Raw genomic sequence first — 15569 nt, forward strand, 5'->3', positions numbered from 1 at the left:
CTTAGCTGTCAAAAGAGATGACACAAAATGGAGGCATAGATGCTAAGCTCTTGTCCTGCTTTCAGCTTTCAGGCCCCGTCTGTGGCTGAAGTGAGGTTAGTGCTTGTGACAGGTTTCTTGCTGCAGGCATAGTCAGGTCCAATGCTCTCCCCACTTTGTGGTGACTCTGAGTTTCAGTGGCTGGGTAGGACTTCTGGGACCCTAGCCGTTATTCTTAGACTCTAACTGGGTGACATCCCATTGACTGGCTGGTCAGGAGGAGCTTGGGCCCAGGAGAAGCCTACGGGTGCAGTTTGCTCTCCAGCTTCCATTTTGCTGTCACCTGCAATCCTCTTTATCCATAAGATATAGGTTTTAGCCATCATAATTTGAACACAAGTCAGGTGGCTTAGGGCTGGGTGGTTATGTATGGATCTGAATTATTGCAGACAGGCTATTAGGCAGAGTTTGCTGTCCTTTGTTCAAGAAAGGAAGCTGACATAACATTTTGAGCATCTTAGACTTTCACAGAGCAAAATCCAGTGGCCCCAGTGCCTTCTTCGGAAACCTTGAACATGTCTCCTGAGCCCCTTTTAAAATGCCTGATGGAGTTGACTCTGGCCCTTGCTTACATTAACCTTTGTGGTCCTCAACCATGAGGCTTTCAGAAGAGATGAAAATCCACTCCCATCCTCAGCTACCCTTGACAGAGGACACATCATCACCATGGGCTGCACACATGGTTTTGGATGGGCCCCCACTGAGCAGGGATCAGGGGCAGGGCCATGTGCTCAGCCAGCCAGATTGGAGGCCTCTACCCTGCTGTGACTGGGCCACAGATGTCTCTGCCTGTCAGCCCTACTGTCCTTCCCTGCAACAATGGGGAGGACCCAGCTAATGAACGGTTTTGTGTTTGGTGAGCTAGCTTCCGTCATGAATCACACCACTGATTGTGAAGCCTAAATGTGTGAGTTCAGCCATTCGCAAACACCCGTGCCACCCCCAAATCGTTAACAACATAGGGTGCTTAAAGGGTGTCTGACTCTATGGTCCCCAGATACCTTAGATATGTTGCCATAGCAGAGTTTCAATAGGAAATGCCCTTTTGGCTTCCAGGGACAAATCTTTCAGGGCTGGATTTTGTTTGTTTGTTGAGATATGGTCTCTTATAGCCCAGGCTAGCCTCAGGTTCTCTATATAGCTGAGGTTGACATTGAACTCCTGAACTTAGGAGTGACTCTACCTCCCTCTACCTCTCATGTCTGGGTTTTTTATAGAACTCACATTCTTCACATACCCCTCCCTCTTACTCTCTCCTTACTGTAAAGCTGTATATTGTATCACTTCTTATCTGAAATTTTGCTTTTAAAGTTTTTAGTGACCTGGTATCAACCATAATCTAAAGCAATAAGACAAAATAAGCACCTTGAAGTGTTTGAAGCTGTGTACTGTTCTGAGGGACATGATGAAATTCTGCTCCTGTCCACTCTGCCTTGCCTAAGGTATGGGTCATCCCTTTGTCTCGCTTCCCATACATTAGCCGCTTGGCAGCCATCTTGGCTATCATATTGATGTTTGCAACTGAGGGACTTGGGTTAAAGTAACTCTTACTTTACTTAATCATGGCTCCAGAGTTGATGAATAGTGATTCCAAGGAGGCACCAGGAAAAAATGGAAAACTCAGGAAGCAAAACCAAACCAAACCAAAGCAAAACCTCCCTCCTCAAAAATGCACAAACAAACACGGAAGGACAGATTAATTCTCGTGATACATTGCAAGGCTGCCAGTCATGTAGACACACACACACACACACACACACACACACACACACACACACACGGTTGGCGCTGTCTGAAGTTGGAAGCATCTGCTTGGATTCCATCTGCCACAGATGAGAGGGTACCACTGCATAGAGTTTGGTCAATTACTGAGGGGACTTTGCTGCAATTTGTTGGTAGAAGTGAGGAGGAAAACAACTACTTTTTGGGTCCCATCTTTCTGTTTCATTCACTCAGGCCAGGAATGAGAGGTGACGTTAATCCGTGTTCTGTCTCCAAATGATAACTGACTCTCTGGGTTGTTATAATGAGAAAGGATTTTTAGGTCATGTTTGGAGATGAAAGAATGCTGAGAGTGATTAGAGATGTCTGCCGTGAGCACGTGAGCACGGATGTGGAGGAGGAGGAAGACTCAATACACCATTTCCTGACTCAGGTCTCCCCCTCCCCTGCCCCCATAGAAAGCTCAGCTCTCATGCTGATTCCAATGCTAGCCTGACAGTTGTGCAATCTTTGCAGTGTGCCAGGCTTTACATACCTAATGTAATTCTTAAAGCCACCCATGAGGCAATTCAAATGAAGCAACACCCAATGTAGATTTTTTCCAAATGAGGAAAAGTCTCACAGAGGTTAAGTGATATGGCAAGGCCATATAGCCAGGAGGAGGAAGAGGCCCAAGGTCAGGCAGCCTCTTTCAGAGCCCAGCCTGTCATCCCTGGCCTGTCCTATCTCTTGCTTGCTAATGTTGCATAGACTGCCACAGGGCTGCCATAAGACTCAATGATCTGTATTCCAGAAGAAAATGCAAAATCAATTTGTGGAAATGATTATCTTTGGGCCTCAGGCTCTGGAATAAAAGATGAGATAGGGTCATTTCACCAGAGAGGACAACACAAACTTCCTACTTCATGTCCAGTATGGAACATTTCCATGCCTGCTTCCTTCAGGATTGCAGTCTTCCCAGAGGAAAGGGAGGATGCAGCTAGGAAGGGGGCCCCAACATATGAGGGTGAGACATTGGCTCCCTGATCTCTAGGGCACCAAGCTGGGCACTGTTTTGGAGTGGCTATTTTAAATGTTCTCCTTTACTGTGAGGAAAACATGTTCTTTGTATTAAAAAGAAAGTATTTTACAGGACTGTGCAAGTGGCTTGGCTTAAGTTGTTGAAACACTCCCCTTGCATGCCTGAAGACTTAGAAAAGCCAGGCAGGGTAGTGTGTGCTTGCTTTTTTAGTGCTGGAGAATCAGGTGCAGGTAGATCCTAGGGGGACTGGCCAGCCAGCCTAACCTAATTGGTGATGTCCACGCCAATGAAAAATGATGTCCCATTCAGAGGAAGAGTAAGCAGGCTACCAGGAAGAGACCTGATAGGCTCTTATCTAATAGTGGGGGGCAAAGTCCCCTTCTGTCACAGACCTAGGAGGGGAATAGGATGAAAGAGGGAGGGAGGAGGAAGGAAAAGATACAAGTGAGGGGATAACAAATAAGATGTAATCTGAATAAATAACTTAAATAAAAATTAAAATAAATGAATAAATAAATAAATAAATCCCTAAAACAGGGCAAGTGGCTCTTGAGGGCTGAGAGCAGAGGTTGTCCTTTGATCTCCACATACACACACACACACACACACACACACACACACACACACACATGCACACACACACGTACATGCACACATTCCCACATATAGGCACATAGACAGATATAATCCATCTGGTCACATGTTACAACAATGATTGAGTCACAACAGACTATAGCTGATGTTAGTCCCCTAAGATTTCATTGCAAAGTTAGTGATGTCTTGGTCAACTTCGTTTGTGGAAACATATAGAATGATCTTTAATAATTCATTTCTCCTATTATAGCATTGTGTGTGTGTGTGTGTGTGTGTGTGTGTGTGTGTGTGTGTATACTGAATCAAATAAGATACATCTTTTATATTGGCTTGAAGAGGCTTACTAAACACCTCTGTGTCACTACATGCTGGGATCAGGGGATAGTGACATGTAGGTTGTGGCCACTGCCGTCCTGAGCTTACCATTTACTAGGAGATTTGGGTTTTGTCCATGTAGTAAGTAACATGAATGTCTAGTGCAGCCCTAATGAGCAAGGCAGACATGTCTGTAGTGGAGGGAGGAAAGACTTTGGTAGCCAACCCTTACAGATCCTTGAAGACCAGCAAAAGCATTGACTCTACCTTCAAATTAATGAGCTGGCAGAGATGGAGGGAATGTAGTTAATCTTGACTGTCAACTTGAGGCATTGAGACTTGCCCAGAAGGTGAAATTATCTAGACAGTAAGTGTGAGTAGTATAGGAGCAAGAAGACGCAAGCCTAAGAGGCAGCAGAGTGGTGGTCTGTTCCTAAGGCGATGATTTAGGCAGCCATGTCTGGAACCACCTCCTATGCCACCATGATGCCACAGGAGACACACCTCTTGTAAATGTGAGCTTCACCTGGGCTATAGATAAGTCTTGGCCTGCCCAGGAAGCCAATTGCTAAAGGAAAAAGTATACAGTGAAGTCTATAGTTTTGTGGGATTTTAAAATTTGAAGTGTTTTTATCCAAGAAAATAAGGAAAGAATCTAATGATAGCAAAGGTGGTATCAAATAAAAACAACTACCTCACACATCCACTGTGTTTTCATTTTCAGTATCTGTATTTCAGTCCATTGTCCTAGAAGTCCACATGAATGGTGGGATAAAATTGTTTCCTCTTGCCAGTACTGCAGACATTTTCTTATATTTTTTTTATTGCTCTAAGTGGTGCTCAAATACGTGCGCGCACGCACACGCACAAGAAAGAGAGAGAGAGAGAGAGAGAGAGAGAGAGAGAGAGAGAGAGAGAGAGAGAGAGAGAGAAAGGAGGGGGGGGGAGGGCAGGCCAAGAAAGGACTTAATCCAAGTCTAGCTTGGTGACCCAGTGAGCCTACTAGACCTGCTCACAGGACCATTGACCACAGCACTGGAGTCCCACCAACAGCGTGGAGGGCTCATGAAAAGCTGCCCCACTGAGAGTCCCCTTGGGAAACTTTGAGGCAGAGGCACTACTGGAATCCCTCCATTTTTTACCCCTTACATAAGCTGGGCAGGGAGGACCTCTTGAAGATCTCCTGAAGGCTCCTAAGCCTCCCCAATCCCTCCTGGAAGGAAGGGTGTTGATCATAGCTGCTCTGACTCAATATGGCAATGGTCATGTCCAGTCTAGAGGGAAGAGCTGCTTTTGATAAAGTTGTGAGTGCAATTTCTAAGCAGATTGTGAGATTTCCTTATGACAAGTGGAACTTTACATTCTGTCTTGTATATCCTCTTTTTTCACACCTACCTTTTTCCTTGAGCTAAATCCTTACAGGTAGGTTTAGTGGGTTAAAGGAACGAGTTTCTGATGTTTGGCATCGTGACATTCCAAACTCACCGGTCAGGGTTAAGGGATAGGTCTGGGCTACCATAGGGCAAAGACTGATCTCCATGTATTTACCGGGATGCAGCGACCAGGGAGCTTACCCATATGAGTGAGCATGACAGGGTCACTTTGTGCCTTCCATCATGTTTCTGATGATTATGTCCAATAGTGGCTGAGGGCTGCAGGAGGCTGCTGAGCCTGCCAGCTGCCTGGATCCACCCTGGCCTGGCCCCTTCCCTTCTCACTTATTTCTGTTACTTACAAACCAGTGGAAACCCCTAAGATGAACTGATGGAATCCTATGAACTAAAAGGAGCCACACAAACTCAGAGTCTACACCACAATGCTGCAGAGGGTGCTGAGGAGCCCACAGTTCAGACAGGTGCTTAAGGCTACGATGAGGTCTCCATCTCAATCTAGTGGCATACCTCATCACACCTGGACCAGATGGCTCTGGGACTCAGATCCTCTGGCACTCACTCAGGTTATATGTCCTTGTTGCCTTTTGCCTGGGCTTAGTAAACCTACTGTGACCCTTAAGTCACAAGGATGCCAAGTGTCATGATTTAGCGGCTCCTCTATGTGTTTTCTGTGTGAATACTTGTGCTTGAACATTGCCAAGGACGTTATCATGTATTCTCAGGTGGAGCATTCACCAGAGTTCTCTGTCAGGGCCTCTTGAGAAGAAGTGTGTTTCAGAAGCCCTAACTAGGAGGCTCATTACATCTCTGCGAGCCCTTCCTTTGCACTGGTGGTGACACTTCAGGGCTGAAGGGCTGCTGAAAAGCACTGGATCTCCATTGGTCTCCAAGGCAGTTGTCCCTGGGATAGCGCTTGAGTCCCAGTACAATGCCATGGCTTGCTGCTTCACTCCTTGCTTAAATATCAACTTCATCAAGCCAGAGGCTATTGGGCATCATTGGGGGGGAGGCACCCCTACTCAACCTGGATTTCAGGGATTCCCTTGCGTTCTGGGTATGTCAGCTTCAGTACGGATCCTCTGACCAGGGGCCCGGCATTTTTCAGTTGTCCAGGCCTATAAGAACTTGGACCCTGATATGTTCATTTACAAAACAACATGGCCTGCCATTGAGATTGGAGCTTAAGTAAAAGGCTAAGGAAGTGGCTCACTCAGTAAGGTGCTTCCTCTGCAAGCCTGCGGGCCTGAGCTTGTTCCTAGAACCCATGTAAAAAGCTGGATGTGATGGCACATGCTTTTAATCCCTGTGCTGCGGAGGCAGAGGTGGGTGTGATTTCTCAGGCTCCTTGGCCAACCTTGCCAAATCGGCGAGCTCTAGGCCATTGAGAGACCCTGCCTCAAGCAACCAACAACCAACCAACATCAAAACCCAAACAAACCAAAGTGCATCACACCTGAGCAATGACATCTGAGGATAACTTCTGGCCTCTGCATGTATATTCACACATATGCACGTCTGCTTCCTCAACCCCACATGCACCAGTGCATATGTGTGCATGAGAGCATGCTTGCGCGCACATACACACACACACACACATATACACACACACAAATTTATAAAAAAACAGGTAAATGAAAGTCTCTTAAGAGCATAAGCTTTGGTGTGTTCCTAACTCCTGATGAGGAACGGGCTCCCTGACACATTTAATGACATGTGTTAGTATGCATGTCAAACTTTACACTTAAACTCACATTTCTTTCTTTCTTTTTTCAGCCAAACACCATGTCAGTGGCAACAGAACGGTTGAACCTTTCCCAGAGGGAACACAGATGGCTGTATTTGGTAAGATATCAACTCAGAAAGAAAACCCAAATACTGTGCAAAGCTTCCTGCCAACTTTCTTAGCTGTAGTAAGTGTCCTCGGGGCTTCAAAATCTGGGCTCTTCTAGATATTTACAAGTCGTTACAGCCAAGAAAACTCTGGAGTTCTTAGTAATTTCTGGGCCCAGGAATACTTACTTTATAAAATCCAGTATGTTTTCTTGTCTAACTTTGACAGCCCAGATATCACACTGTAATTTTGATATTTCTTTTGTCCATACTGTGAATTAACTTAATTAATTTAGGCTTTGAGCTTTTCTTTCCTTTTCACATAGATACATAACTTTGTCAAGTTGTTTAGAGTTATCGTACCATCCCCTCCCAACTGAATGGTCTCTTTCCTCTTTCCTCTCCATGAATTGAGCACATTCATTGGTAGAAAGCATTAATTAAAAATATTTCAAGTAGAGACAAGTCCAGTCCTTGAGTACATATCTAAAAATTAGGTGTGAAGTTGAGCTGAATTTTTTGGCTAATTCCAAACCATTTGGTGCAGAAGTCTTTTTTGTTTATGTTTCCCACCTTCATAGCTTCTGTCTCCCACCCTACCTTCCAAATGTCCCTGCTTCTGGCAGCTCTTTGCCTGCCCCTCCCTCCCTCCCTCCCTTCCTCCTTCCCTCCCTCCCTTCCTCTGTCCCTCCCTCCTCCTTCCCTCCTTCTCATTAGCTCCTTCCTGCCCTTCTTCACTTCTATCTCTGGCCTTTTCTCTCCAGCAGTGCCCTGAGGTCCTCTCAGACATGGCCACCTCTGACCTCCAGAATTTTTTTTTCTTTTTGTTTTTTTGAGACAGGGTTTCTCTGTGTATCCCTGGCTGTCCTGACTCTTTTGAAGACCAGGCTGGCCTCAAACTCACAGAGCTCTGCATACATCTGCCTCCCAAGTGCTGGGATTAAAGACACGTACCGCCACTCCTGCCTCGACCTCCAGAAATTCAACTGGAGGTACAGCTGTCTCTCCCATTTGCTTCCTTCACTTTATGGATAGGATCTGGCTCTCTGTCACTCTAGAAATGTTTATATCACCTGACTTGGCACCTCCTCCAGGAGCCATCTGGAGGGATGTGTATTTTCCTAGTAGTTCCTGAAAGGGCACAAGGCTGCTTTCAAGTGTTGAAGCATGCTTGACTTAGAAGTCAGTCTCACGTCAACTCAGCCTCTAAGGGAGCACTTTTCAAGATAGAACATTCTCTTTGTCCCAGATATAGAATCATAACTAAACCAGAGCAGGGGCTGTTGGAGAATTTTGCAGTAGCGACTCAGTGCTTCCTAAAAGTTAATCTTGCTCCAGTGGGCTATCACCTTTTAAAATGTAGCCATCTGTGGTTAAAAAAAATCACTGTGCTTGCCAGGCATGGTGGTGCACGCCTTTAATCCCAGCACTCTGGAGGTAGAGGCAGCAGGATAGCTATGAGTTTGAGGCCAGCCTGGTCTACAAAGAGAGTCTAGGACAGCCAGGGCTACACAGAGAGACTCAGTCTCAAAAAAAAAAAAATCACTGTGCGTACTTCTGTTTCTGAAGAGGCATCATGTAACAATGGGTGCTCTGTATCTTAGAGTCTAAAATGTTCGCTGGGATAGCTGATTTAGTCTTAACCTTCCTACCCTAGCAGTTTCATCACAGCAAAACATCCTATTCATTAATATACAAATCATCCTTGAGGTTTTCTGTTTCAGTTTCTTAGACAACTGTGATGGAGACTAAGTCTGTATTGTTACAGTTTGAGCCTGGAATGTCCCCAGAAGCTCAGTTGGTGGCACTGTAGGGAGAGGGAGCATGGGGGTGGGGCAGAGTGGGAGGAAGTAACTGGGAGCATGCCCCTGAAGCAGCTAATGCGATCTCAGCCTGTCCTCCTCCCTCTCTGCTTACCAGCCACTAAGAGATTAGCAGCTTCGCTGTACCATGGCTTCCATGCTATGATGCTGATCTTTACCACAGGGCTCAGGTGATGGCCTGAGACATCATGGGCTCAACTCATGGGCAGTAGCCTACTTTCTCAGGCATGTTTGAACCAGTATGACTATTATATACCTTATTGAGAGTGACAAATGACACAGGCCTGTCCTAGCAATGTAGTGGGAACTAGCACACGTTGACCCCAGAGTTGGAAACATCGGGGCATGCAACTCTGGGCTGAGATTCCTTTTTTCCATTCCGTGTTGGTGTTCACAAGCTTACTGAAACCTCACCAAAGGTCTTCACACTTTGACTTAGGGCAAGACATTACCCTCTCTAGGCCTTAGCTTTCCTGGGGCCTTTCTAGGTCTGGACCCTATGCTCTGTCTCCTCCCTGCTCAAGACCTCAGGCTCATGTGTCAGAGTGAGCCTGGAAAGTGCACTGCGATTGGTTGACTGGCAAATAGGTGAGGTGTGAAAAGAGATGGTTCAGAGCTAAGTGTGGCAGCAATGCCTAGGATCCCAGCACTTGGATCAGTGTTACAGGCAGAAGGATTGCTATGCATTTGAGGCCCTATTTTAAAAAACAAACAAACTACTGAACAAATAAAAGGAGATGGGCCACTTGCAGAATTCTTCAAGTTCGCAATATCAAAAGGGCAAAATGGTACAGAACCAAAAAGAGACTATGCCTGACATCTGAAAATTCTGTCTTTAGAAGTGCGGCGTGGCTCTCTCTGCTGCCTAAATGAAGTTCCCAATTTGGTTAAGCATATGCAGTCATTGCACGGTGAGGTTTCCAGAGCTCTGCTCCTTTTATGTCTCTTGTCCAGCTGGCCATTGGGAGATGAGAGAACGGTTGGTGTGGGGAGGGCTCCTGTCATCCCGGTTGCTTATAGCTGTGCTGAAAAGGTCAGATTAAGACAGCACTTGACTCTGAAATATTCAGGCCACTGATCCTGCCAGCGTTTCAAGAGGCCAGTGGGCTAGCTAGGAGTTGGCTCGGAGAGGTCATGTGACTTACACAAGGGCTGCTGGGCCTTTGGAGGTAGGGTTTGAACTGAAGTGGACCTGGTTGGACCTGACATCCTTTTCCTGATGTCACCTTTCTCTGCTCAGCTTGAAGGAGCCCCACTAGGGCCCGATAGATTAAGAAAGCGCCTTTCAGCCACATCCACACACAAAGGCATGATTTCCAGCCAAGCCAATTTAGTAAATTGATTTGTAAACTCCTGCGCATTCCCAGAGTGCTCTGAAGGACTCTTGAGATGCAGCTTTTGCCGGGAAAATGCTGTTCGGGCGACGTCTCCTCCAGCTCCCTCCCCCTTTCGATTTTAGTAGCAAATAATGCAGACATCCCTGGCTGCATCTGCCTGCCTGTCAGTTACCCAGAGCAACAGTGGTACTTTTTACCTGTCCAAACTCCTCCTTCAGCCTTGGAGGTCTCAATACATTATGCCAAAATAGTGTCACCACTGTAACTTCATCTAGTGCCTGAGGACTTGAACATGCTGAGTGGAATGCTGTCTACACGGCAGCTTTATGGTTTGATCCACTCTGCTGGTGACTGCTGAGCTGTGGGGAGGCTTTTAGAGTGGCTTGGAGGGATCAAGGCCCACTCTGGAGGGAAAAATACAGACGTGTGTTGTACCCGGTGATCAGAGATGGCTCCTTAAACAGCTGCCGGCATTCAGTCTCTACAAATTATTTTTAACTCAAGACAGTTTTTTATTCTGCCTTTTGTAGTCCATCAGTGAATCCCACCTCCCCTGCAGATCTGCTCCCTCTCCCAGTGTTAACTGGGAAGCCACAGGCCCTGGTCCCCAGCGCTCCTCAGTCTTGCTTCTGATGCTCACTTTAAGGTTAGAGAGAGCTTACATTCTGAAAAAGTGAAACCGATCATTTAGCAGTTACATCATGCCTTTGTCTGTTGTGTGTGAGAGTGCCTTATGTCTGTCCTCCTTCTGATCGGTACAGTGGTCCCATGAAGTGGGCAGAGACATTGAAGCATTTGGAGATTTAGCCAAGCTGGGAGCCTACTTTCTCTCCTGTGAGAGCATCTCTGTGCCAGCCCTCCATGCCAGTCTCAGGAAGGTTTTTTCTCCACTCCCAATATTTTAACGAAAATGACAGCTGGTGGCTATGGGCCACTCTGTCCAGCAGATTATCAGGCTGTAGTCTCCTGGGGTTGGGGCAGTGTGGTCAGCTCAGAACAACTGCTCCTTCTGTGGAAAACACTTCACAGACAGGAAGCTCTATCAGAGCAAATAAAATAAAAGCTTATTAGTGGAGAAAGGTAGACAGTGAAGGGAGGGCAAGAGACTCTAACCACAAGCTAGAATTGAAAGACAAGTTACATAAAACTCTAGGTACTAGAGAAATTGCTCAGTGGCTAAGAGCATAGCTGTCTTGCAGAGGACCGAGTTTGGTTCCCAGCACTCATGGCAGGCTGTTCACAACCACTTGTAATTGCAGCTCTAAGGGGAATCTGACCCCCTCTTCTGGCCTCCACATGGACCCGCACATGCACGCACATACATGCTCACACACAGGCACACATTCATACATAATTTCATGTATTTGTCACCTAAACCCTGATGTTCCCAAGTTGAAAGACTGTCCCTGAAAACAACTGTTTAAGCTTCACATGGGTGCACACCTGTGATGCCAGCATGTAGAGGCTTGAGACAACATGATCACAAATTCCATGCTAACCTGGGCTGTGCAGTGAGAGAATGAGACTCCTGTGTCAGTTAAAAAAATTTGTAAAAGAAAAGAGCAGAAATAATATTTAAATAAGGTCTAAGCTTATAGGGGTTCAGGTAACTAGAATATAACTTTTAAATAAGCATTGAATAAGGTAGTCATTGAAAAATAATAAACTAAGGTATATGAACTGAGGTTTTAAAAAATTAATTTATTCAGATTACAACTCAATTGTTATCCCATCATTTGTATCCTCCCATTCCTCCCTCTCTCCTGCTTTCATCCTATTCCCCTCCCCTAGGTATATGACAGAAGGGGACCTCCTCCCCGCCATACGGTCATAGGCTATCAAGTCTCATCTTGTTAGCCTGCTTATCCTTTCTCTGAGTGCTACCAGGTCTCCTCACCAAGGGGAGGTGGTCAAATATGGGGCACCAGAGTTCATGTCAGAGTCAGTCCCCGCTCTCCACATAACTGTGGAGAATGTCCTGTCCATTGGGTAGATCAGAGTAGGGGTTCGATGTTTACTACTTGTATTTTCCTGGGTAGTGCAATAGTTTAAAAAGGGTGCAAGTGAGCGGATGCTGTCATGCCATCAGTATCTCAGCTGCTCTGCCTGAGCTGACTTGGAAGATTTTCCTCAGTTCTGATGATCTGCCCTTCTTCCTGAATGACTTTACATTAAAAATCAGTTTGCACTTCTAAAACCTGCTGCAAGGCCCTTCGGTGGGAGTTGGGGAACTGACTACAACTTGTCAGTGTGTGAGGAAATCCACTGCGTGGATTTAAGTCATATATTTCCAACCCACCAAGGCAGGCAGGGGTTAAACAGACTTTCAAGATCCCTTCCTTCCAATTAGTGGCTCCAAGTGGCTAAAACGATTTCCTTCATTTGTTTGTTTGTTTTTCCTTATTTGTGTGTGTGTACATGTGCTGGATAAACTTGGATGCTAGGGGCTTGTGTCAGGTGCCTTCCCCTGTTGTTCTCAGCCTCATCTTTTGAGGCATGGTCTCTCGCTGAACCTGAAGCTCACCAGTTAGCTAGGCTGACTGGCTGGTGAGCTCTGGGACCTGCCTATCTCTTACTCTCCTGAGTCTGTGCTTACAGGCATGCTCCACCATACCTAAATGTTTGCTTGTTTGTTTTAAATGGCAGCGTTGAGGCTCTGGACTTATGCATGACAGGGTTTTTCTGTGTGGTCCTAGCTGTCCTAGAACTCGATCTGTAGCCCTGGCTGTCCTGGACTCTCTTTGTAGACCAGGCTGGCCTCGAACTCACAGTGATCCGCCTGCCTCCACCTCCTGAGTGCTGGGATTAAAGGTGTGCGCCACCACATCTGGCCCTGAACCTATTCTTAAGAAATTGTGTCACATTAAAAACTCTCTTATCTTCTCATTTAATGTGGATTGTTAAAAAGTGACAGCAACTGCTGTCCTTTACTGTGCCTTAGGTTTCTGGCAGCCTGACTAGCTTTTTGGGACGGCCAGCCTCTGCGAGGTCTGTGATCTATGTCAGGTTGTCTTGGGGGCCCTTCAACAAGGAGAACACATGCCTGTGTAAGACACTTGGAGACATGCTGATACCCCTGCCACTTGCTACCCTTGACACCAGGGCCAGACCTCTGCAGGCCTTTCCCAGAGTAATATACAGAAAAACTGATGACAGGGGTATAGGGACCAGCAACTGTCAGAGGCCCAGGGATGTGCCTCACTCCTGGGGGCACCTTTGTCACCTTGGGAGAATGAGACCAGTGTCTCTATGAGGAATTTATCACAAGAATACTCCCCAACACACACACACACACACACACACACACACCTTGAATTGTGTTTTTTTTTTTTCTTCTTTAAACAGTCCTGGTTGTTTGTTGGCCAGCTGAGAAAACAGACTTAGAAACAGCAGGCAATATGTCAGCCTTCAAAGGAAAATGTATTGGTGTCTCGCTGGCTTGCAGCCAACATTATGTTGGTAAATAATCAAATCCCGGTGTGGCGGGTTTCTCTCTGAACCTTGACTGAAAACTATTGAAACCGGGTCTGGGAGTAGAAGAGTGACAGCCACACATTCCAGGGGAAAGGCTGAGGGGACTGACTGAAACTGTTGGTAATGAAGCAGCCCATCTATGCCCACAAGACTGACGGGGACAGCAAGCTGAGAACCGGAGCAAGCTTCCAAGATGGAGACGCAATGGGTAATTAGAGACGGCGCCTCGCCCTCGCTCAGTGGTTCTCAACCTTCCTAATGCTGGGGCCCTTTAATACAGTTCCTCGTGTTGTGGTGACCTCCAGTCATAAAATTATTCCATTGCTGTTTCGTAACTGTGGTTTTGCTGTCATAAATTGTAACATAAATATCTGATATGCAGGATATCTGATATGCAACCCCCATGAAAGAGTCATTTGACCCCCAAATGGGGTGCCACCCATAGAAACATTGCTCTAGGTCATCTGATGTATCTTAAAGGGCAGTCTTTAGTCATTGGAGACTTGAAAAAAAAAAAAGAAAGGATCTCATATATACTAGATTGGCTTTAAACTCATTAAGTGGCTAGGAGCCAAGGATGACCTTGAACTCATGGTCCCTTTACCCCCAGCTCCTTGGTGCCAGGATTCTAGGCCTGCACCACCACATCTGCTTTATTTAGTATTGAAGGTGGAGCCCAGGGCTTTCTTCTTGCCAGACAAACACTCTCCAACTGCATCCTTAGCTTTGGAAATATGTTTTAAGGCAAGTTTGTTTTTTGTATCTTTTTCATGTGTTGATGATCTTGACTTCCATTTCATTCCTGGATGCAGACAGCCCTGATGACAGAGGGATGGGGCACGGAGGCCTCTGAACCTGGGTCTGTGGTGTGACGGGAGCAGTGCAGCCCTGTTGTTTCAAGAGAGCAGGGAGCTAGCTTGTTTGCAGTGTGTGTGTGGGGGGGGAGGGAGTCATGATTTATTGCGGAAATTTCCACCTTTTTGACATTGTGATGCCATGTTGTCACCTACAGAGTTCATGTATAAGAACCATACAATCAGGTTACAAAATTTTTGTGTGTGTGTAATTTAAAAATATTGGGATGGGCTGGCTTCGTAGTTACCATAGACCGACCAATGGGCTGTAGGTGGGGCATCCTGGTAGGGTGTAAGTGGAGTTCAGGTGGGATGGTTCTGGGCAAGAGTAAGATGACGGTTACCACAGCATCTCTATTGGTTTAGACAACAGTTTTCCACCAACCTTAGTCATTTGCAACGTGTAGAGGAGCCCAAGGGTATTCAAGTGGAGGTTGCACACGCCTTTAGTCCCAGCACTTGGAGGGCAGAGACAGAGGCAGAGGCAGATGTATCTCTGTGAGTTTGAGGCTATTCTGGTCTATAGAGCAAGTTCTGGGACACACAGAGAAACCCTCTCTGGAAACAGCCCCCACCAAAGAGCCCAAAACAACCCTTCCCAATAGACATCTGTCCAGGAAGATCTGGGGACTCCTGTTGGGAACCTAGGGTGCTGCTGGATGAGTGTTTTGTCCCCCTTTTTTGCCCCTTTTATATGCAGTCTATGGGATGAAGAAGAGGACGAGGGCAGCATGGGACTTGGGTCAGACTGTTGTAGAGGATGCCACAGGGGCCACAGGGGCCACAGGGGCCACAGGGGCCATGAGATCACCACAGCACTGCTCAGTGGCTCACTAGAGGGGCTGCTCGGCTAGCCTGACCTGTCCAGGTAAGCCATGCCCAAGGCTCTGCACAGAGACCTCAGCTTCATTCAGCCCCATTGGTTCCTGCATCCCTCCTTCAATGTCAGACAAGACCTTTGTCTCAAGGGCTGAAAGTGACAGCCTTGTGTTCTGAGAATTGACTTCTCATCACCCAGGTCCCAGGGCAGAACTTTCTGCAAAGCCCTCCCACCCAGCCTGGGCGTCCTCCTGTGCCCCGCAGAGCACTCTTGGTCTCAGCTGTGTACCCAGCTGGCTATGAATGCTGTCATCTCCGTCTTCTCCTAATCCCCACCCAACAGGCTG

General features: G+C 46.6%; 1 protein-coding gene across 5 annotated transcripts in view; it reads left to right on the forward strand.

Moving 5' to 3' along the window:
* Positions 1-15569, forward strand: part of MSRA (methionine sulfoxide reductase A) — a 316653-nt gene that overhangs the window by 124973 nt on the left and 176111 nt on the right. For 4 of the 5 annotated variants that reach the window (XM_084766944.1, XM_084766943.1, XM_084766941.1 and 1 more), the window contains exon 2: positions 6859-6927. The exons of the other annotated variant lie outside the window; for it this stretch is intronic. In XM_084766944.1, coding sequence (XP_084623070.1) covers positions 6859-6927 — 69 coding nt within the window. The remainder of the gene's footprint in view (positions 1-6858; positions 6928-15569) is intronic. 5 annotated transcript variants of the gene reach the window in all.

This window comes from Acomys minous (genome assembly GCF_964271855.1).
Source record: "Acomys minous genome assembly, chromosome: 18".
Classification (NCBI taxonomy): domain Eukaryota; kingdom Metazoa; phylum Chordata; class Mammalia; order Rodentia; family Muridae; genus Acomys; species Acomys minous.